The following is a 21,940-nucleotide window of genomic DNA, read 5'->3' on the forward strand; positions in this document are numbered from 1 at the left end:
CTGTGATGACACTGTTGTACCTTCTTCCAGTGACAACTCTGTTGTACCTTCTCTTCTAGGAGGGAGCATACCTACTCCTGCTGAGTCCGTGGTCACTACTGTCTGGATCAACAAGGAGAGAAGGAGCTCACCGCCCCCAGAAGAGGCAGATCCTGGGGTGCAGGGGACACTGGAGGGAGCTGACAGAAACTGTCTGCAGGCTCCTGAATCTCCATGGCACACACACCTTGAGATGCATCGCTTGGTCCAAACCTTTCACCAAAAAGACAGTCATCAAGTGAATCTGGAAGGCCAGCTTGTGGGGCTCCCTCCAGAAGGAGACCCACACTCACTGGAAAACAATCAGAAGACCCTCCGAGGAACCAACAACCCAGAGGCAACCCAGCAACAACATCGGGGCATCAACACCAAAACAAAGGATGTGGGATCCAGTTTAAAAAACAGCATCCAGTGTCTTCCTTCCATGAAGAACCCACACAGGTCTGGCAAAGCAGCTCACTATCCATTTCCTCAGAGGAAAACTCCCAGGATCTCCCAAGCTGCCCGGAACCTGGGCTTATATGGCTCAACCTGAAGTTTTTAACTCAGCCACACGGCTCAGCCTTTGTGCCATCTATGGACTCATCAAAGAACCAAAGAGACAGAGCCATAACCAGAGCTATAAGCAAGAATGGACCTACCTGACTATAGAAACTGTGGGAAATGAACTTCAGAGTGGAGCCATGGTCTTGCCCAGATCAGATGGCTCATCCTCTAGGATGAAAGCGTTCTCTATCATCAGTGCAACCCCACGCTGCTTATATAAAGCCTGCTATGGAGCCCTGGACGTCCATACCTTGGGAAGGGGTCTAGTAGAACCCTTGCCCCATCCCAGCAGAACACTTGATCCCTGGAAGTGGAGAATTCTGAAACATAAAGCAGGAACTTCAGCCAATCGAAGGCCTCAGTGATGCCAAGGGATCAATGGGCACAGGCAATCTTGTTTTCAGTATTTTCTGATTTCTCAGTTATTCTGGGAAAGATGAGCTCTGAGGATTCAGAACCTGGTTGCTAGCCTGGGAGCTGAGAGCTCCGACAATTACATTCATTTGTAGTAAGTTCATCATTTCATCTTGAGAGTCCCAAAATATGGTTACCCTAGGTAAAGAAGGCCCGATCAGCTGGGCGTGGGATGGCGCAAGTCTGTAATCCCAGCTCAAGAGGTAGAAGTCAGAGAATAGTCATCTGAGGACTGTCTGGGCAAAAATGTGACATCCTATCCCACAAATAACCAAAGCAAAAAAGGGCTGGGATTGTGGCTCACATGGTAAAGCATCTCCCTTGCAAGTATGAAGCCCTGAGTTAAAACCCCAGTGCTGCAAAAAAAAAAAGTCAGATCAAAACCACCTACTATTTTGTGTGTTTAATGGTCCTTAGGAAAGGCTGGTCATCTGTCACCTGTCAATGAGACTGCACATTCCAGCCTCATCACAGATTTCTTCCCTTCTGTTCTCTCCTTTTCATCTCTCCTTCCTTCTACCTTTCTTTCTGTTCTCTCTGCAGATTAACTTCATATTAATAACCACCAATCACTGAAGATATGTTGTGGTGTGAGCCTGAGCAAAAAGGATAAAGACAACAAAACACTACTCTTGGAAAATAGGTGTTCCTGTCAAACTGCTCCCTTCCCAGCCTAACCGTGGCTCAGGTCTTTCTGGAATCAAATACGTATTGTTAAACCTAAGAAAAAAGTGAAGCAGGTGTTACTTGAGTGATGGGGAAGAAAGCACGTCTTTTCTGATTAATGTGAAACGATAGTGATGACATTCAAGCAGACCTAAAGTGCCTTTCACTCATATCAGATTCTCTCTCCATGTCCCTGCTCCTGGGCCACCCAGAAACTCACTCCAATTTGGAGATTCGATGTGATTCCTTTTGTGAATAATTAATAAAATACAGTTGTTTTCTTTTATAATCTAATGAAAATCAGGAAAATGTTCTGAAAAAAAAAAGACCCATGTCTTTTGCTTTTGTTGTAAAGAGAATTCCCATAAGTAATCTCTTTGCATCATTTTTAACTCTTTCTCTCTTCCTTGTTCCAAGGGCTCCTACAGGTCTAGCAGCACCTGCACGGCACCTCTGTCCTCCATACAAGGTGATCTGGGGTCACCTTGTATGATAAGCACATGGGGTATAGAGTTGGCACTCCTGGGTTTTAATCCAGCCCTTCTTGACGTGATTTGGGCCAAATTACTTAATCTCTCAGTTTAGATGTCATCATCTGTAAAGCGAGGGACATAATATTTGCTTTTGAAAAGATTGGAAATAATGTGCGTAAAAATTCCTGGAACGCTCAGTAAAAGTGGTCACCACTTTTTTAAAGCTCGTTACCTTGCTCTCATCACCTCCCTTGCTGGCATCAATCCCCTTCAAGCTGGGTCTACTCTGAAGCCTGAAGATCACAGCTACACCCATCCAAACTCAATGTCTTCTTCTAAGTCTTCTTCTCTCCTAACTCTTCAGCATTCCTGACTTTCTGCTCTTTCCTCTCCCCTCCTCATGTAGCTTTGGGGCCTCACTCATCAGTCTATGAGCGACTTGAAGTTAGGAAGAATGTCTGATTCACCTTTCCGTCCCAGCACATAGAATACGGCTTGGCACATAGAAAGTGAGTGAGCACCCGGTAAATGCTGGTCACGCACAGTCACCAAGGAAGGGAGCGGAGGCTCAGGCAATGCATCAATCAGGATGGACCATGTTTTGCTACAGTAACAAATAGACCCCAGATCTCACAACAGAAGTTTCTTTTTTCACTCATGAAAAGTCCACTGTGCATTTGGGCAAATTTCCAGGGCAGCACTCTTCCATGGACATTGTTATCAGCAACTCAGGCTTCCCAATCTTGTCCCCAGTCTTTAAAAAAAACCTTCATTAGTACATAATAGTTGTATAGAGCATTTCAGTGTGGCATTTCCATATATGTGTGCAATGTACCCGGTTTGGTTCGTCTCCTCCGAGATTCTCTCTCTTCCTCCTCCTGCTTCTTAAAATGGCTTTGGCAGGTTTCGGTGTTCCATATTCATACATGTATAGAAAGCATGTCAGCCATTTTCACCCTCCTTTACCCTCTTCAATGACCCTCGCTCCTGCTACCTTCCCTTAGCATGACCTGTTTTACATTCCTGTCCTTCACTGTTAAAGTGTCCGTTCATTGTTCAGTGGGGTTTTCCCTTGATATTATACTTTCAAATATATTACCCTTTAGTCAGTCCAACTCCCTCTATTATTCATTTTTACCCTTTTCTCCCTACCCTGCACTGTTCACAGTTTTTAGTGTATTTCATTGTGACTTGTTTCTACACAGATGTGACGTATTTCAATATTATTCACTCATCATTCTTTTCTTTCCCTCCTCGTCTAGTCTCCTCTAATAGTCCCACTTTTGGAAACATGTTCTGTCTATATATATATGCATATACAGATATGTGTATATGTGATAATGTTTGTATAATTTGTATTTGAATCTATCTCCTCTCCTACATGTGAGAGAAAACATGTGACATTTGTCTTTCTGAATTTGGCTTACTTTGCTTAACATGATGTTCTCCAGTTCCATCCAAATGACAGCATTTCACTCTTCTTTATGGCTGAATAATATTCCTCTGTGTGTGTGTGTGTGTGTGTGTGTGTGTGTGCGCCTTCCATCAGTATTAGGCATATAGGCTGTTTCAATAGCTTGGCTATCAATAAACATGGGTATGCAGGTGCCTTTGTTATAACCTGACTTACATTCCTTTGGGTATATCACTTAGGGAGGAGTGATATTGCTGGATCATATGGCAGTTCTATTTTTAGTTTTTTTGCTTTTTTTTTCAGTACTTGGGCTTGAACTTAGGGCTAAACCTTGAGCCACTCCACCAGCCCTTTTTGTGTTAGATATTTTGTGTTAGATTCTCTCAAGCTATTTGCCCAGTTTGACTTCGAACTGCAATCCTCCTGATTGCTGCCTCCTGAGTAGCTAGTATTATAGCCGTGAGCCACCGGTGCCTGGCCTATTTTTAGTTTTTTGAGGAGCCTCCATACTGTTTTCCATAGTGATTGTACTAGTTTGCATTCCCACCGACAGTGTATGAGGGTTCCTTTTTCCCACATCCTCGCCAACATTTGTTGGTGGTGGTGCTCTTAATGATAGCCATTCTAACAGGGTTGAGGTGGAATGTTAGTGTGGTTTAATTTGCATTTCCTTTATGACCAGGGCTGGTGAGCATTTTTTCATGTGTTTTTTGGCCATTTGGACTTCTTCCTTTGAAAAATATCTGTTCAGTTCATTTGCCTGTTTCTTCAGTGGGTCATTGATTCTTTGAGAATTTAGTTTTTTGAGCTCCCGATAAATTGTAGTTATTAATCTCTTGTCAGATGTGTAGCTGGCAAACATTTTCTCCCATTCTGTGGCCCTCTTCAGTTTGGTGACCATTTCTTTGCTGTGCAAGAACTTCTTAGTTTCATGTAATCCCATTTATCAATCTTTTCTCTTACTTGCTGAGCTATTGGAGTTCTATTTAGGAAGTATTTTGACTATGTCTGTGTTTTGCAGTGTATTCTCTGTTCTTTCCTGCAATAGTTTCAAAGTTTGACCTTATTTTAAGTCTTTGATCCACTTTCAGTTGGTACTTGTACAGAGTGAAAGATATGGATCTAGTTTCAGTTTTCTGCATGAAGATATCCAGTTTCCCAGCAACATTGGTTGAAAAGGCTGTCTTTTCTCCATCATATGTTTTGGCACCTTTGTCAAAAATCAAGTGGGTGTAGATGAGTGGATTCATATCTGGGTCCTCTCTCTGTTCCACTGGTCTTCATGTCTGTTTTTGTGCCAATACCATGTTGTTTTTATTGCTATGACTCTGTAGTATAGTTTGAAGTTGGATATTGTGACACTTCCAGTGTTGCTTTTTTTGCTCAGTATTGCATTGGCTAATCATGGTCTTTTGTGCTTCCAAATGAACTTTAGGGTAGATTTTTCAATCTCTGTGATGAATGTCATTGGGACTTTGATGGCGATTGCATGAACATGTAGATTGCTTTTGGTAGTATAGCCATTTTCACAATATTGATTCTGCCAATCCATGAGCATGGAAGATCTTTCCATCTTCTGATGTCTTCTTTAATTTCTTCAGTGATTTACAGTTTTCATTACAAAGGTCTTTCACTTCCTTTGTTAAATTTCTTCATTGGCATTTTTGAGGCTGCTGTAAATGGTTATCTGCAGACTTATGGCACCCTTCTGTCAATACTGGTGTATCTCGTCGGGTGTAGTTGGAGGAGGTGCATCAGTAGTCCAGTGCTGACCCTCAAATCACTTCTGCTCACATCTCATGATCCAAAGTACATCTCATGGCCATAGTCTCACTTCACAGATCTAAGGGTGTACAGTTATCCTGACGCAGGCTATAAGTTGGAAAAGCTTGGGGCTCATGTAGGTTGTCCCGGGATGGCCCAGACCATCCACACCTGGCTGGGAATGTGTCCCTGCTTGTTCATTATTGGGTGGGAGTCTTCTGGGTCTGCCTTCCCTATGGTTTAGTGGAGGTTTTAAAAGCTCCTGAAGAAGAGAAGCACACTCTCTTTGCCAGCAGACTCCACCTGCATCCCACTGTGCTCCCTTTGTGTCTCCCTTTCCCTAACTTTTAATAAACCCCATTTACACCCATGCATTCTGCTTAGATTTTTCCATGCTGGAACACAAGGACCAAGATCCTCTGAAAACAATTTGCCATTTGCAGTCTCATGCTCCTGTAAGGAGGGAAGAAATGGAAAGATGGCAGAGCAGTACTATTGGGTGATCCAGAGAGGTGGGGGCATAGAACAATATTATTTCATTCTGAATATAATAAATAGCTATTGAAGGGCTTAGCTGGGAGACCAAAATAATTGAACTCGTAGTGTAACTGGATTACTCTGATTGTTCTATAGATAATGAGTTGAAGGTCAAGTTAAGAGTTGATGGCCAGAGCAAGTTCAGTTGGAGAGACTCTGTTAGCATAAAAGAGGTGGGAAGAGAAGAGAGAGAGGAAAAAGTGAATATGACTGATAGGTATCTTGGAGATAGAATCAAGAGGACTTTCTAAAAGAAAATTTTAAGTTCAGTTTGAAGGATATTGAATTTGAGATGCTCAGCAGACACACAGAAAGATATCAAGTAGTTGAGTGGATGTATGAGACTACACTTTGGGGCTGGAGATGTAAATTTAAGGGCCATCAGGTGGGTGCTGAGGTGCTCAAAAGAATGGGAAAGGCTGAGCTCCCTATGCAGATGGAGAGAGAATGGTCTGAGGATCTCCTCTCCCAGTCTGATTCACCTTACTGTCTCAGCACATAGACTATGGCTTGGTGCATAGACTAAGTGCTCAGTAAATGAGGCTGGAAAGATTTCTGAAAACCCTCATTTTAGTTCGAAGAAAAACCTCTGTTCCTTATTTAGAATAAAGGGAATCCATGCAAGAAGAGGCAATGAAGGACACTGAGAAAAGAGACCAGAGACCTGGTCTCTGGGGCAGAAGAATGTGAATCCACAGAATCAAGAGGCACGAGTTGGTTCAGTGCAGCGGCTCACACTTGTAACTCCAGATGCTTGGGAGAAAGAGATCGGAGGATGGCAGTTCTAACTTGCCAGCCCAGGCAAAAATGTTAGGGGGACCCTATCTCAAAAACATACTGGAGGATAGGCCTGAGCCTATAATCCCAGCTACTCATGAGGCTAACACCTGGGCAAAGACTCAAGAGTCTATTTTAAAAAATAAAGCAAAAAGGGCTGGGAGTGTGGCTCAAGTGGTAGTGTGCTTGCAGCAAGGTTCTGAGTTCCAAGCTTAATACTGAAAAAAAAGAGGCCAGAGTTTGTGCAACACATTTTACAGATCACTCCCCTAGCTGAAATTCTTCCAAGAATCCCCATTTTCTGGAGTCCCTACTCTTCAGCCTGGGACTGAGAAACAATCCTGAGCACGGGTTGAGGGGACAGAGTCTGAGGTAATGCTGGCTGTGTGTGACCTCGCAGTACAGAGCAGACAAAGGTAGTGCTGGAAGATCAGGTCAGAGCCACTGGCTGCCACCAGTCTGGCCCCAGGTGCCTTTGCCTTGCACTGGGACTGAGTCATCCCTGACCCTGGGGTGGGCTGAGGATGGAGTGTTCTTTGTGATAGACCGGGGGACAGGGGAAGGGCTGGGCCCTGTGTTCTTCCACTCCCTTCCCCCCTGCCAAGACCATTAGACCAGGACAAACACACGCACTCACACACTTACCCTAATCCTTCCAATTCCCGGGCTGTCCAACCTGCACCCAGCAAAGGGCTCAGACCACTTTCTGAGTTGCTGTACCACCCCAGGTTCTGATTCTCTTTCCTGTGCAGGTCAGAACAGGGCTGAACCTCTTCCACACTCTCAGTGTTAGCAGAAGAAGCCGACACATGGGACAGTCCCCCCCTGGGAACTGCATGGTTGGGCACCCCAGGTCAAGGTAACCCATCTGACGTAAGTCTGCAGTGCAAATCATGTGACCGCTGCACCCTGGGTTTCTGTCCTCCCCGGCAGGAGGTGGGTGCATTGGGCTCCGGTAGATGGTGACCTTCGCTGAGTGACCTCCCAGGCCCTACATTCCACAGCAGCAACCAGAGGCAATCATATCCCTGGGTTGGTGGGGGGAGGAGGAGAGACAAGGAAGGGCGTTTTCCCTACCTGGGAACAGAAAGACCTTTTCCCCTTAAGTGCTACCAACCCCACTAGGGAGCAGGCTCCCCCAAAGCTTGCTCAGCCCGTGTCCCTAACTTCTGGCACTCCCTGTTATTAAAGCTGTGCATTCCAGTTAAGTCTTGAAACTACTTGAATTTAAAAGTCCATCTCAGAGTCAAGTCAGCTCCAACAGCTGCTCCCATCCACCCCCTCTCAGTAGCAGCCTTGATTTACACCTTTAAGGCTGGAGTAAGGGTGGTGGCCTTCTCACTTACTTGCACGCCCTTGAGCCTCTGTGCAGGCAGCTTTTTGGCTTGGGCTGGAAAGAACAGAGGCAGCTGAGACGACCCTTGACCTTGATATGGTTGGCTGCGTGCACATGCGGTCTTTTCCCCAGGGATTACACTGGACTGTGGGCAGTCCTGTTGGTGAGGGACTCAACTCCAAGCGGCTCCAAAACACCGGGGGTCCCTTGTGAGAATGGTTGTACCTGCTGGAGCTGCCATTCCCCCACCCCACTGCATTTGCCCTGAGTTTTGCATCTACCTCTGTTGGCCCAACATGGTCACAGTCAGGAGACATTTTGCACCTGCTTCAGGTGATCATTCATGCACTTGCTCTCTCTCACTGTTCCATTCTGCTCTTTTCCCACTGGTCTCTTCTTGAGGCAAGCCTGAAGGCAATGAGTGCTCCTTCTCACTGTTACTTCTAACGAAAGCCCCAACCCCATACAAAGACTGAATGTCCCCCAATGGCAGACTCCACCCAGCTTATATCACAGAGGGAAAATGTCCCATGTGCCAAAATGGTGTTTGTCCCTCAGAAAGCTCTAGGGCTGAAGTTCTCAAGTTTCATGTGTGTCAGAATCACTTAGATGGCTTATTAAATCACAGCTTGCTGATCCCCACCCCAACAAAGTCTCTGATTCTGAAGTTGTAGGGTAGACAGTAGGGTACAGTAATTTGCATTTCTAGCAAGTTCCCAGAGATGCTGATGCTGGTTTAAGAATCACACTTGGAGAACCAATGCTCTTGGGAATATGGCGGACCTACAAAGCTGGGCAGTATCTAACTGCTGGCTATTACAGATGGAGTGGAGCTGTGGGCAGAGACGGGAGACTATGCCACCATTTTTAGCCATGTGTATGAGTAGGAAGGCACAGCTTCCACTTTTTAGCAGGAATTAAATCCAGCAATGGATCCCCAAGCTGAAAGAGAGAATTGCCTTCCAGAAACTGAGCTGAGCTATATTGATCCAGTGGGCAAAAGGCTATACCAAAATCCGTAGCCATTTTAAGTCCCCAACTTCTTTCCTGGATGCCTTGATTCCAAGCAGACCTGAACACCTAGAAGGAAATACTGCATTTTGCCTGTGGCTGCCTCCTGGCCCTGTCTTTAGTCTCTGGGGCTCCCTAAGGGAACTGGCTACACCAGTTGACAGCCACTTAAGGCCCTGGTAGGAGCAGGGTTTCTTCCATGGTCCCAGTTCTCACAAACTAGGGCTTTGTTAGTGCTTCCGTGGGCAGGTGGGTGAAGGTCTCTGCAATAGCTATTAGTGGAGATTAGTGGAAATGGGTGGAGGGAAAGGAGCTAAGAAGTCCACCTCCTTCCCACCTTGGGGACCCAGAGTCAAGTTCTCCCTATGAATGTCACATCTACCCTGTGCATGTCCCAATGGCTGTGGGAGACACAGTGTCCCACAGAGAGGGTCTGCATCATGGACACTAACTCAACAGTTTATCTCTGGTCCTGTTTTTGAGCCTTCGTATTATTTTAAAAAAATAATTTTAGTTGGTTTTCTTGGGCTTTGAGAGAGGCATCTGAAATTCTTTTAGCATCTAGAATGATTATAACTATTCTCTCACGGCACTTCCAGCCTCAAGTTCTTTCTGGGACCCCTTCTATTTTTTTTTTTCAATATTTTATTTTATTTTATTTTATTTCATTTTTCTTTTATTAGTCATATGTGCATACAAGGCTTGGTTCATTTCTCCCCCCTGCCCCCACCCCCTCCCTTACCACCCACTCCACCCCCTCCCGCTCCCCCCCTCAATACCCAGCAGAAACTATTTTGCCCTTATCTCTAATTTTGTTGTAGAGAGAGTATAAGCAATAATAGGAAGGAACAAGGGTTTTTGCTGGTTGAGATAAGGATAGCTATACAGGGCATTGACTCACATTGATTTCCTGTGTGTGGGTGTTACCTTCTAGGTTAATTCTTTTTGATCTAACCTTTTCTCTAGTTCCTGGTCCCCTTTTCCTATTGGCCTCAGTTGCTTTAAGGTACCTGCTTTAGTTTCTCTGCATTAAGGGCAACGAATGCTAGCTAGTTTTTTAGGTGTCTTACCTATCCTCACCCCTCCCTTGTGTGCTCTCGCTTTTATCATGTGCTCATAGTCCAATCCCCTTGTTGTGTTTGCCCTTGATCTAATGTCCACATATGAGGGAGAACATACGATTTTTGGTCTTTTGAGCCAGGCTAACCTCACTCAGAATGATGTTCTCCAATTCCATCCATTTACCAGCGAATGATAACATTTCGTTCTTCTTCATGGCTGCATAAAATTCCATTGTGTATAGATACCACATTTTCTTAATCCATTCGTCAGTGCTGGGGCATCTTGGCTGTTTCCATAACTTGGCTATTGTGAATAGTGCCGCAATAAACATGGATGTGCAGGTGCCTCTGGAGTAACAGTCTTTTGGGTATATCCCCAAGAGTGGTATTGCTGGATCAAATGGTAGATCGATGTCCAGCTTTTTAAGTAGCCTCCAAATTTTTTTCCAGAGTGGTTGTACTAGTCTACATTCCCACCAACAGTGTAAGAGGGTTCCTTTTTCCCCGCATCCTCGCCAACACCTGTTGTTGGTGGTGTTGCTGATGATGGCTATTCTAACAGGGGTGAGGTGGAATCTTAGTGTGGTTTTAATTTGCATTTCCTTTATTGCTAGAGATGGTGAACATTTTTTCATGTGTTTTCTGGCCATTTGAATTTCTTCTTTTGAGAAAGTTCTGTTTAGTTCACATGCCCATCTCTTTATTGGTTCATTAGTTTTGGGAGAATTTAGTTTTTTAAGTTCCCTGTATATTCTGGTTATCAGTCCTTTGTCTGATGTATAATTGGCAAATATTTTCTCCCACTCTGTGGGCGTTCTCTTCAGTTTAGAGAGCATTTCTTTTGATGAACAGAAGCTTTTTAGTTTTATGAGGTCCCATTTATCTATGCTATCTCTTAGTTGCTGTGCTGCTGGGGTTTCATTGAGAAAGTTCTTACCTATACCTACTAACTCCAGAGTATTTCCTACTCTTTCTTGTATCAACTTAAGTGTTTGGGGTCTGATATTAAGATCCTTGATCCATTTTGAGTTAATCTTGGTATAGGGTGATATACATGGATCTAGTTTCAGTTTTTTGCAGACTGCTAACCAGTTTTCCCAGCAGTTTTTGTTGAAGAGGCTGCTATTTCTCCATCGTATATTTTTAGCTCCTTTGTCAAAGATAAGTTGCTCATAGTTGTGTGGCTTCATATCTGGATCCTCTATTCTGTTCCACTGGTCTTCATGTCTGTTTTTGTGCCAGTACCATGCTGTTTTTATTGTTATTGCTTTGTAATATAGTTTGAAGTCAGGTATTGTGATACCTCCTGCATTGTTCTTTTGACTGAGTATTGCCTTGGCTATTCGTGGCCTCTTGTGTTTCCATATAAATTTCACAGTAGATTTTTCAATCTCTTTAATGAATGTCATTGGAATTTTGATGGGAATTGCATTAAACATGTAGATTACTTTTGGGAGTATTGACATTTTTACTATGTTGATTCTACCAATCCCTGAGCATGGGAGATCTCTCCACTTTCTATATTCTTCCTCAATCTCTTTCTTCAGAAGTGTATAGTTTTCCTTGTAGAGGTCTTTCACATCTTTTGTTAGGTTTACACCTAGGTATTTGATTTTTTTTTGAGGCTATTGTAAATGGAATTGTTTTCATACATTCTTTTTCCGTTTGCTCATTGTTAGTGTATAGAAATGCTAATGATTTTTCTATGTTGATTTTATATCCTGCTACCTTGCTATAGCTATTGATGATGTCTAGAAGCTTCTGAGTAGAGTTTTTTGGGTCTTTAAGGTATAGGATCATGTCGTCTGCAAATAGGGATATTTTGACAGTTTCTTTACCTATTTGTATTCCTTTTATTCCTTCTTCTTGCCTAATTGCTCTGGCTAGGAATTCCAGTACTATGTTGAATAGGAGTGGAGATAGTGGGCATCCTTGTCTGGTTCCTGCTTTTAGAGGGAATGGTTTTAATTTTTCTCCGTTAAGTATAATGCTGGCTGTAGGTTTGTCATATATAGCTTTTATAATGTTGAGGAACTTTCCTTCTATTCCTAGTTTTCTTAGAGCTTTTATCATGAAATGATGTTGGATCTTATCAAAGGCTTTTTCTGCATCTATTGAGATGATTAAGTGGTTTTTGTCTTTGCTTCTGTTAATGTGGTTTATTACGTTTATTGATTTTCGTATGTTGAACCACCCCTGCATCCCTGGGATGAAGCCTACCTGGTCGTGGTGAATAATCTTTTTGATGTGTTGCTGAATTCGATTTGCCATTATTTTGTTGAGGATTTTTGCATCAATGTTCATTAAGGAGATTGGCCTATAGTTCTCCTTTTTGGAGGTGTCTTTGCCTGGTTTTGGGATAAGTGTAATACTGGCTTCATAAAATGTGTTTGGCGGTTTTCCTTCCCTTTCTATTTCATGGAACAGTTTAAGGAGGGTTGGTATCAGTTCTTCTTTAAAGGTCTGATAGAATTCAGCAGAGAATCCATCAGTTCCTGGACTTTTCTTTTTGGGGAGACTCTTGATTGCTGCTTCAATTTCATTTTGTGTTATAGGTCTATTCAGGTGATTAATTTCCTCTTGGTTCAGTTTTGGATGATCATATGTATCTAGAAATCTGTCCATTTCTTTTAGATTTTCAAATTTATTTGAATATAGGTTCTCAAAGTAGTCTCTGATGATTTCCTGGACTTCCATGGTGTTTGTTGTTATCTCCCCTTTTGCATTCCTGATTCTACTAATTTGGGTTTTTTCTCTCCTCATTTTAGTCAGGTTTGCCAGGGGTCTATCGATCTTGTTTATTTTTTCAAAGAACCAACTTTTTGTTTCATTAATTCTTTGTATGGTTTTTTTGGTTTCTATTTCATTGATTTCAGCTCTTATTTTTATTATTTCTCTCCTTCTATTTGTTTTGGGATTTGCTTGTTCTTGTTTTTCTAGGAGTTTGAGATGTATCATTAGGTCATTGATTTGGGATCTTTCAATCTTTTTAATATATGCACTCATGGCTATAAACTTTCCTCTCAAGACTGCCTTAGCTGTGTCCCATAGGTTCCGGTAGGTTGTGTTTTCATTTTCATTGACTTCTAGGAACTTTTTAATTTCCTCTTTTATTGCATCGATGATCCATTCTTCATTAAGTAATGAGTTATTTAGTTTCCAGCTGTTTGCATGTTTTTTGTCTTTACTTTTGTTGTTGAGTTCTACTTTTACTGCATTGTGGTCAGATAGTATGCATGGTATTATTTCTATTTTCTTATATTTGCTGAGGCTTGCTTTGTGCCCTAGGATATGATCTATTTTGGAGAAGGTTCCATGGGCTGCTGAGAAGAATGTATATTGTGTAGAGGTTGGATGAAATGTTCTGTAGACATCTACTAGGTCCACTTGATCTATTGCATATTTTAGATCTTGGATTTCTTTATTGAGTTTTTGTTTGGATGACCTATCTATTGATGATAATGGAGTGTTAAAGTCTCCCACAACCACTGTGTTGGCGTTTATATATGCTTTTAGGTCTTTCAGGGTATGTTTGATGAAATTGGGTGCGTTGACATCGGGTGCGTACAGATTGATGATGATTATTTCCTTTTGGTCTATTTCCCCTTTTATTAGTATGGAATGTCCTTCTTTATCTCGTTTGATCAATGTAGGTTTGAAGTCTACTTTGTCAGAGATAAGTATTGCTACTCCTGCTTGTTTTCGGGGGCCGTTGGCTTGGTAAATCTTCTTCCAGCCTTTCATCCTAAGCATATGCTTATTTCTGTCGGTGAGATGAGTCTCCTGTAAGCAACAAATTGTTGGATCTTCTTTTTTAATCCATTTTGTCAAACGGTGTCTTTTGATGGGTGAATTAAGTCCATTAACATTAAGTGTTAGTACTGATAGGTATGTGGTGATTCCTGCCATTTAGTTATCTTAGTTGTTTGAAGGTTTGATTGTGTGTACCTAACTTGATGTTACTCTCTACTGTCTTGCTTTTTCTTATCCTGTGGTTTGGTGCTGCCTGCCTTTTCATGGTTAAGTTGGGTGTCACTTTCTGTGTGCAGGATCCCTTGCAGAATCTTTTGTAATGGTGGCTTTGTGGTCACATATTGTTTTAGTTTCTGCTTATCATGGAAGACTTTTATTGCTCCATCTATTTTGAATGATAGCTTTGCTGGGTAGAGTATCCTGGGGTTGAAGTTATTTTCATTCAGTGCCCGGAAGATCTCACCCCACGCTCTTCTTGCTTTTAATGTTTCTGTTGAGAAGTCTGCTGGACCCCTTCTATTAAGTGAGCGTCTTATATGTCTGAAATCTCTACACTTTAGAGATTTAGTTGGCCACCCACATGTAAGGCAACAAATTCTTCATTCTGTTAAACTATTTCTGTCTGACTCCCCTCCACCCACTTCTATATTACCATAGCTGGAAAACCCCTTCAGAAATATTTTAATTAAAACTTCCAGTGCTGAACTTAGTGCCTCTAACTGAAGGCAGAAGAGAACTGTAGGATGTTTCCTGACTATTTCTTAAAATCCAACCTTTGAGTGGCAGGGCTTGGCCTCCATTTTAGTTAACCTTCTGTGCTTTCCACAAATACCTTTTTAGGTCGCTTCCTTATTGCTGAGAAATCCCTTTCTTTTTCAGTTCGAGCATACATCCTGGAAGCCTTTCCGTTGTAGTGACAGTGTCTTTCCCACAGCTAACGAACAACACAGCTCTTCAATATGATGTATTTGAGGGAATGAACTTGTGGTTTTATTTCTTGGCCTTTGATTTATGGCAGTTACATGAAGTCTCCCTCTCCACTTGCATCCAGAAAGATAATGCAACCACTGTGTATTATTAATCCTTTCAACTCCCCCTTGTCTGATCACAATCAAGACTTGATAGCATGCCAACTCTTGGCCCTGGCTGAGAGATGAGAGGAGAAAATGCTGGTCAAGGGGAAAACTGTGGTTTCTGCCCCAAGGATCTTTAAGGTCCTGGAAATCAGGACCGGCCCTAGATTCACACAAGGATCATTTCAGTTCTGTTTCTTTTTGTGAGATGCACCCTGCCAGTATGGGTTGGTTGGACTTGGGCATGGTTATTTTTTTTGGAAGCTCTCCTAGTGATTTTATGATTCCATTATGTGCTGAGATCCACTGACTTAGGCCAAAGCTGATAGCAATGAGAGACTCAAGGCTGCTCAGGGAAAGAAGTGTTCTGTAAGGCCAAGCATGATACCTGTCAGAATCTTCATGTCCCCTGTCCTTTGGGTTCCATTCTCAGTCTACTTGACTTTCCAAAGGCATGGGGAAGAAAGGGTAGGGAAGGCTCCTTGAAATGTATCCCTAATCCTATTTGACCACACCAGCTCTGTGGATAGAAAGATTGGGAAATGATCTAATTAAGGCTCTCTGAAAATAAAGAGCCTTTGTTCCTCCTACCAGCTTCTCGGTAAGAGACCCAACTGTGTCCCTGACACCTGTCTCAGAGGACCTTTTTCAGGAATGCAGTAATGAGGGGAGGAAAACCCCTGAGTTTTCTCACTAGAGCCACCCTGTCTGCTCTTATCAGACCTGGATCCAGAATCATGTGTTGGAGATTTTCTCCAATGTCAGCATTGTTCTTCTTTCTTTCTTTCTTTTCTTAATTTTATTCTTTTGGTGGTACTGGAGTTTAAACTCAGGGCTTTGTGTAGTAGGCACTCTACTGCTAGGTAGGCCATGCCTCTGGTTTTTATGTGCTGGTTATTTTGGAGATAAGGTTTCCCTTATTGCCCAGGCTGGCCTGAACTGTGATCCTTCCATTTTACACTTCCTGCTGTAGCTGGGATGACAGGTGCACACCAGCACATCCACATTCAGTTAAGATGGGGTCTTGCCACAAACTCTAAACTTGATACAAGAAAGAGTAGGAAATACTCTGGAGTTAGTAGGAATAGGTAAGAACTTTCTCAGTGGAACCCCAGCAGCACAGCAACTAAGAGATAGCATAGATAAATGGGACTTCATAAAACTAAAAAGCTTCTGCTCAACAAAAGAAATGGTCTCTAAACTGAAGAGAGCACCCACAGACTGGGAGAAAATATTTGCCAGCTACACATCAGACAAAGGACTGATAACCAGAATATATAGGGAACTTAAAAAACTAAATTCTCCCAAAACTAATGAACCAATAAAGAAATGGGCAAGTGAACTAAACAGAACTTTCTCAAAAGAAGAAATTCAAATGGCCAAAAAACACATGAAAAAATACTCACCATCTCTAGCAATAAAGGAAATGCAAATTAAAACCACACTAAGATTCCACCTCACCCCTGTTAGAATAGCCATCATCAGCAACACCACCAACAACAGGTGTTGGCGAGGATGCGGGGAAAAAGGAACCCTCTTACACTTTTGGTGGGAATGTAAACTAGAACAACCACTCTGGAAAAAAATTTGGAGGCTACTTAAAAAGCTAAACATTGATCTACCATTTGATCCAGCAATACCACTCTTGGGGATATACCCAAAAGACTGTGACACAGGTTACTCCAGAGGCACATGCATACCCATGTTTATTGCAGCACTATTCACAATAGCCAAGCTATGGAAACAGCCAAGATGCCCCACTACTGACAAATGGATCAAAAAAATGTGGTCTCTATACACAACGGAATTTTATGCAGCCATGAAGAAGAACGAAATGTTATCATTCGCTGGTAAATGGATGGAATTGGAGAACATCATTCTGAGTGAGGTTAGCCTGGCCCAAAAGACCAAAAATCGTATGTTCTCCCTCATATGCGGACATTAGATCAAGGGCAAACACAACAAGGGGATTGAACTTTGATCACATGATAAAAGCGAGAGCACAGAAGGGAGATATAAGGATAGGTAAGACACCTAAAAATTAGCTAGCATTTGTTGCCCTCAATGCAGAGAAACTAAAGCAGATACCTTAAAAGCAACTGAGGCCAATAGGAGAAGGGGACCAGGAACTAGAGAAAAGTTTAGATCAAGAAGAATTAACCTATAGCCTGGCCCAAAAGACCAAAAATCGTATGTTCTCCCTCATATGTGGACATTAGATCAAGGGCAAACACAACAAGGGGATTGGACTATGAGCACATGATAAAAGCGAGAGCACACAAGGGAGGGATGAGGATAGGTAAGACACCTAAAAAACTAGCTAGCATTTGTTGCCCTTAATGCAGAGAAACTAAAGCAGATACCTTAAAGCAACTGAGGCCAATAGGAAAAGGGGACCAGGAACTAGAGAAAAGGTTAGATCAAAAAGAATTAACCTAGAAGGTAACACCCACGCACAGGAAATCAATGTGAGTCAATGCCCTGTATAGCTATCCTTATCTCAACCAGCAAAACCCCTTGTTCCTTCCTATTATAGCTTATACTCTCTCTACAACAAAATTAGAGATAAGGGCAAAATAGTTTCTGCTGGGTATTGAGGGGGGGGAGCGGGAGGGGGTGGAGTGGGTGGTAAGGGAGGGGGTGGGGGCAGGGGGGAGAAATGAACCAAGCCTTGTATGCACATATGAATAATAAAAGAAAAAAAAAAAAAGAAAATTGGTCAAAAAAAAAAAAAAGAAGAATTAACCTAGAAGGTAACACACATGCACAGGAAATTAATGTGAGTCAACTCCCTGTATAGCTATCCTTATCTCAACTAACAAAAACCCTTGTTCCTTCCTATTATTGCTTATACTCTCTCTTCAACAAAATTAGAAATAAGGGCAAAATAGTTTCTGCCCGGTTTCGAGGGGCTGGGGGAGAGAGGGAGGGGGAGGGGTGGGTGGTAAGGGAGGGGGTGGGGCAGGGGGGAGAAATGACCCAAGCATTGTATGCGCATATGAATAATAAAAAAATAAAAATTAAAAAAAAAAAAGGATAGGGTCTTGAAAACTTTCTTTGCCCTGGCTGGCCTGAAGTCACAACCCTCCTGATCTCAGTCTCCCAAGGAGTTAGGATTACAGATGTGAGCCACTGGCTCTTCTAGTTTTCTAAGCAAAAAAAAAAAAAAAAGTCATATTAATGACCCTGTATCTTGCATAGGGACACAGAAAATTGCTCACTATTTGAGGAGAGACTTTGGCATGCTCACAAACTAGCTTAGTAACTTTCAGCTCCATTTTCCTATTCTGGACTGAAGAATGGCAATTCTGATAGCCCATGCTGAAAGAAGAAAAGTAACCCACCTACCAGCCCCACAGGAAGGGCAGAGTGTCCAATATGTTGTTATAGAAGCCCTGGGCCTGTGGATGTGTTTCCTTGCCCAGTACAAGCTGGAGGGGTGTGATTAGTAAGCAAACAGTCTACACACAGAGAGAGCAAACCTTTCCTAGACACTGAGCACCTCCTGCAGCCAGACTCAGGGACAAAGGCGACAGATACAGAGAAAGTCACACACTTTGTTCCTGAGGAGGGAGAGACAACATTTAAACACTGAACAGGCACAAATTAGTTAGTTCAGGCTACTAGAATGGAATACCATAGACTGGATGGCTTATCAACAACACAGTTTTAAAGGCTGGGAAGTCCAAGATTAATGCAGAGGTGAATTGCATGTCTGATAGGGACCTGCTTCCTGATGCACAGCTGTCTTCTGCTGCATCTTCACATGGTGGAAGGGGCAAGCATCTCTCTTGGGGTCATTTTATAAAAGCACAAATCCCAGTCATAAGGGACCACCCTCAGGTCTTCATCACCTCCTGAAGGACCAACCTTCTAAAACCATCATCTTAGGGATTACATTTCAGCTATGAGTTTGGGAGGATACAAACACTCAATCCATAACAGGAAAAAGTTTTTGCCTTCCACAGTCAGGGAGGAGGGGGAAGGGGTACCTTACCTGGTTCACACGGTCACAAATGGACTGGGAAGGAATTAAGTGCTGGCACTTTCTCTTGCCTGCTTTTGGAGGCTCACCTTCTGATGTCCATGTCTTCCCTTGACATGGGAGGATGCATCTCTGCACACAGGTGCAAACCTCCATCTTCTTTCTGTTCTTCCCTCCCATCTGGTCTCATCCACAGGGCCCTGTCCCAGGTACTTAACCCTTTTGATGTATGCCTTGCTGGTCCAGGGCCTCTGCTCTCACTTCTGCACAGGGAAACAGAAGCCGGAACCCATTTTTAAAATGGACTCCCGGAATGTTAGGCTTTCATCTGAGCCCCTTGCACCAAATTCTTCAGCAAACTTATTCTTCTGCACTTTGATGTAGGTGCAGATGGAACTGGGTCATCTACATATGATAAAGTTTGAAAAGAGGAGTGTGATGCCAGAAGATAACTCAGACCTGACTCTACCTGTCCTACTTCCCTCTGCCTGTCGAGCATGAGCTGTTCCTTTCCAGCTCACATGTGGGTAGAGATGATAATCGAAATTCTCTTTTGCAATGCTTAAGGAGTCCTAAGGGTGAGAGTTGAAATCCTTCATCATTTCCCTCATAACGAGCCTGCATCATTCCAGTTAGCCAGACCAAGAGCCAAGGACCAACGACACCTAGCAAACAACTGCTTCCGGTGGCAGTAAGAGTGTGAAAGTACATGAAGAAGATAAGTGAGTGAATTACACATTACCTGATGTGTTGTATCACTGGAAGGACTCAGGACTCAGGTAGTTTCTCAGTCAGTTTTGTTACAGGCAACATATACAGTACAGCAGCTGCAGGAAGGAACTGTGCAGGATAACAGGTCTGGGGGTGTCACAAGAAGCACAGACTTCTTGCTCTTCCCTTCACTGGGTCACACAGGATGTGCTTTGTTTCCAGGTCTCAAACCACCACCAGTATATACAAAGTACCTGAGTTCTAGAAACCCAAAGTCTACTTGTGATGGGGGATAAGGGGAGGGATCATGTAACGAGCTGGTCTTCTAGGTACTTTCCAGCTATGTGGCCAGCCAGGCTCCACCAAAACCAGACGCCTATCATGAACTTAATGATTATCATAAACAGTAGAGGTAGGCTGGTACATTCCTTCTGAAACTACTCACAACCCCATGGTCAAAGAACATGCTTATCTTTAGTTAATGAATTCCATACCTCCAGGTAGCGCTGCAGATAAGCATGTGGTCAGTCCAGGTCTGGGTGAAGCTGAACTCAACCCAGACTAAGCAACGTGGTAGACACATTCAGCAGCCATAAGAATCTTCCTCCCGAAAAATAAGTCTTGTCTAGAGGTGAGTATCAATGGGAGGGAGTGGGCACGAGGAAAGGGGGAATGAGAGAGTATATGGTGAATGTATTTTACATGCACACATGAAAATAGAAGAATGAAACCTGTTGAAATTGTTCTAAGAAGGGGAGGGGTGAATCTAAGATTTATTGCAAGGACATATGTGAATCTCATAACATATTCCCCTGCACAACTATTATATGTTAATAAAATTATATGTGAAAAAGAATCTGCCTCTGGTCAAAGATGCGGGGCTTGCAACTCACAGATAGAGAAACAAATGTTAAGTACAACAGCCACATGACCCTGGAAGGCTCTGACAAGTGACACACAGGTAATGTGGTCAAGGGTCACCTGAATACACTTAATTTATTTGCACCTGTGTGTGGTCATCCCTGTGGGATTCACAGTCCCCAGGTGAGCTCCCATTAAGCAAGCCAACACTACTTCCATGCTATGCAGAATATACATGATGTGTAAGTGTTCAGGTGACATTAGTGTCAGACAGGGAAGGGTGCCTTACCTTGTGTTAAGAGGTTGGAGTATCCTGCTCAGGCCGGAGAGCTTCTGAGGGACTAACAAGGAGTTCCTCTTTGTCCCCCTCCTCCCCGCCCATCTCTACTGGTAGCCATCCATCTCACCACGCTTTGTGCTATTATAACCATGGGAAAGAATGAGGAGCAGAGAGAAAAATGCTCAACCTTAATCGGCTTGTTAATAGTCTTTTCCTTTGGGCTTAGTCAGAGTTATTTTCTTTCGAGCTTCTGTGTTAGCAGCAAAAATTCTGGAATTATTATTTCCTAATCTTTTTTTATATATATATTCACATATTTATTGGCTGTCCATGTTCTATTTTGCTTTGCCTATTTGTGTCTTGTTATTTTTATTGCTGTTGTGCTGGGTGGGGTAATTGTAGCATTTCCAAAGCTTCTTACAATGTCTTGAATTCCCCCCTCTACTTCTGTCCCCCATCTCCCCCTGATTCCTGGAACAGTTTCAACAGGTATCATTTTTGCATTTACATACATGTGTATACGTTATCTGCACCACATTCATCTTCTTACCCCTTTCCCCATCACCTCGCCCCTCCCACCTGTGCCAGTCCCGCCCCTTATTTCCTAATCTTTATAAGTTGGTCTACTGTTTATCTTAATTCACACAGGAAAACCAGTGCTGCTGGGGACCCAGGGAATGGAGCCATCTATGTTTTCAGTAAGTGGCTTTACTGTAAGTCATGTTTCCTAAGGCTGGGCCCTGCCCGTTACGACAAGGTGGGGGTGACACAGCAACAGGATAGTCCCTCAGCCATTGCTTAAAACAAATCTTCTGGGTGGGGCACATAGCTCAGTAGTGCAGCGTTCACCTAGCGTGCGTGATGGTTTGATGACTTTGACTCCCACTACTTAAAAAAAAAATCTGCCCTCAGCCCACAAATGCTCCTCTTGGACAGTAATGCAAGAGAGAAAGCTCTGTCTTTTTTTCCAGGCACTGAATTATTTATTTGGGTCTCTTTTTTGACCATCTATCTAGCTTTGCTCTGTCCAAAACAGAAAGGGGCACCTAGTGCTAGGTGAGTTTGTAAAGTGTGTGTGTGTGTGTGTGTGTGTGTGTGTGTGCGCACAGCAGGAGCAGAGAAAACAGATACTGCAGGTTGGCAACCTGCAGTTATTTTTATGGCAGACAAGAACATTTTCATAACTCAGTAGGCATCTGTGATCTGTGATAACTTGGAAAGCAAGACCACATGCCAGTA

General features: G+C 43.0%; 1 protein-coding gene and 1 long non-coding RNA gene across 3 annotated transcripts in view; one reads left to right on the plus strand and one right to left on the minus strand.

Moving 5' to 3' along the window:
• Positions 1 to 1,935, plus strand: part of C13H9orf152 (chromosome 13 C9orf152 homolog) — an 8,051-nt gene extending 6,116 nt beyond the window's left edge. The window contains exon 2 of the mRNA XM_020173899.2: positions 60 to 1,935. Coding sequence (XP_020029488.2) covers positions 60 to 574 — 515 coding nt within the window. The 3' untranslated portion in view covers positions 575 to 1,935. The remainder of the gene's footprint in view (positions 1 to 59) is intronic.
• Positions 1 to 20,697, minus strand: part of LOC141415389 (uncharacterized) — a 61,557-nt gene extending 40,860 nt beyond the window's left edge. Inside the window, exons 1-2 of one of the 2 annotated variants that reach the window (XR_012440349.1) lie at positions 19,592 to 20,697; positions 18,939 to 19,112 (exon numbers count right to left, since the gene is read on the minus strand). This is a non-coding gene — a long non-coding RNA (uncharacterized lncRNA). The remainder of the gene's footprint in view (positions 1 to 18,938; positions 19,113 to 19,591) is intronic. The other variant, XR_012440348.1, reaches the window with a different exon arrangement.
• Between the last annotated feature and the right edge of the window lie 1,243 nt (positions 20,698 to 21,940).

Source organism: Castor canadensis, chromosome 13 (genome assembly GCF_047511655.1).
Source record: "Castor canadensis chromosome 13, mCasCan1.hap1v2, whole genome shotgun sequence".
In the NCBI taxonomy this organism is placed as follows: Eukaryota; Metazoa; Chordata; class Mammalia; order Rodentia; family Castoridae; genus Castor; species Castor canadensis.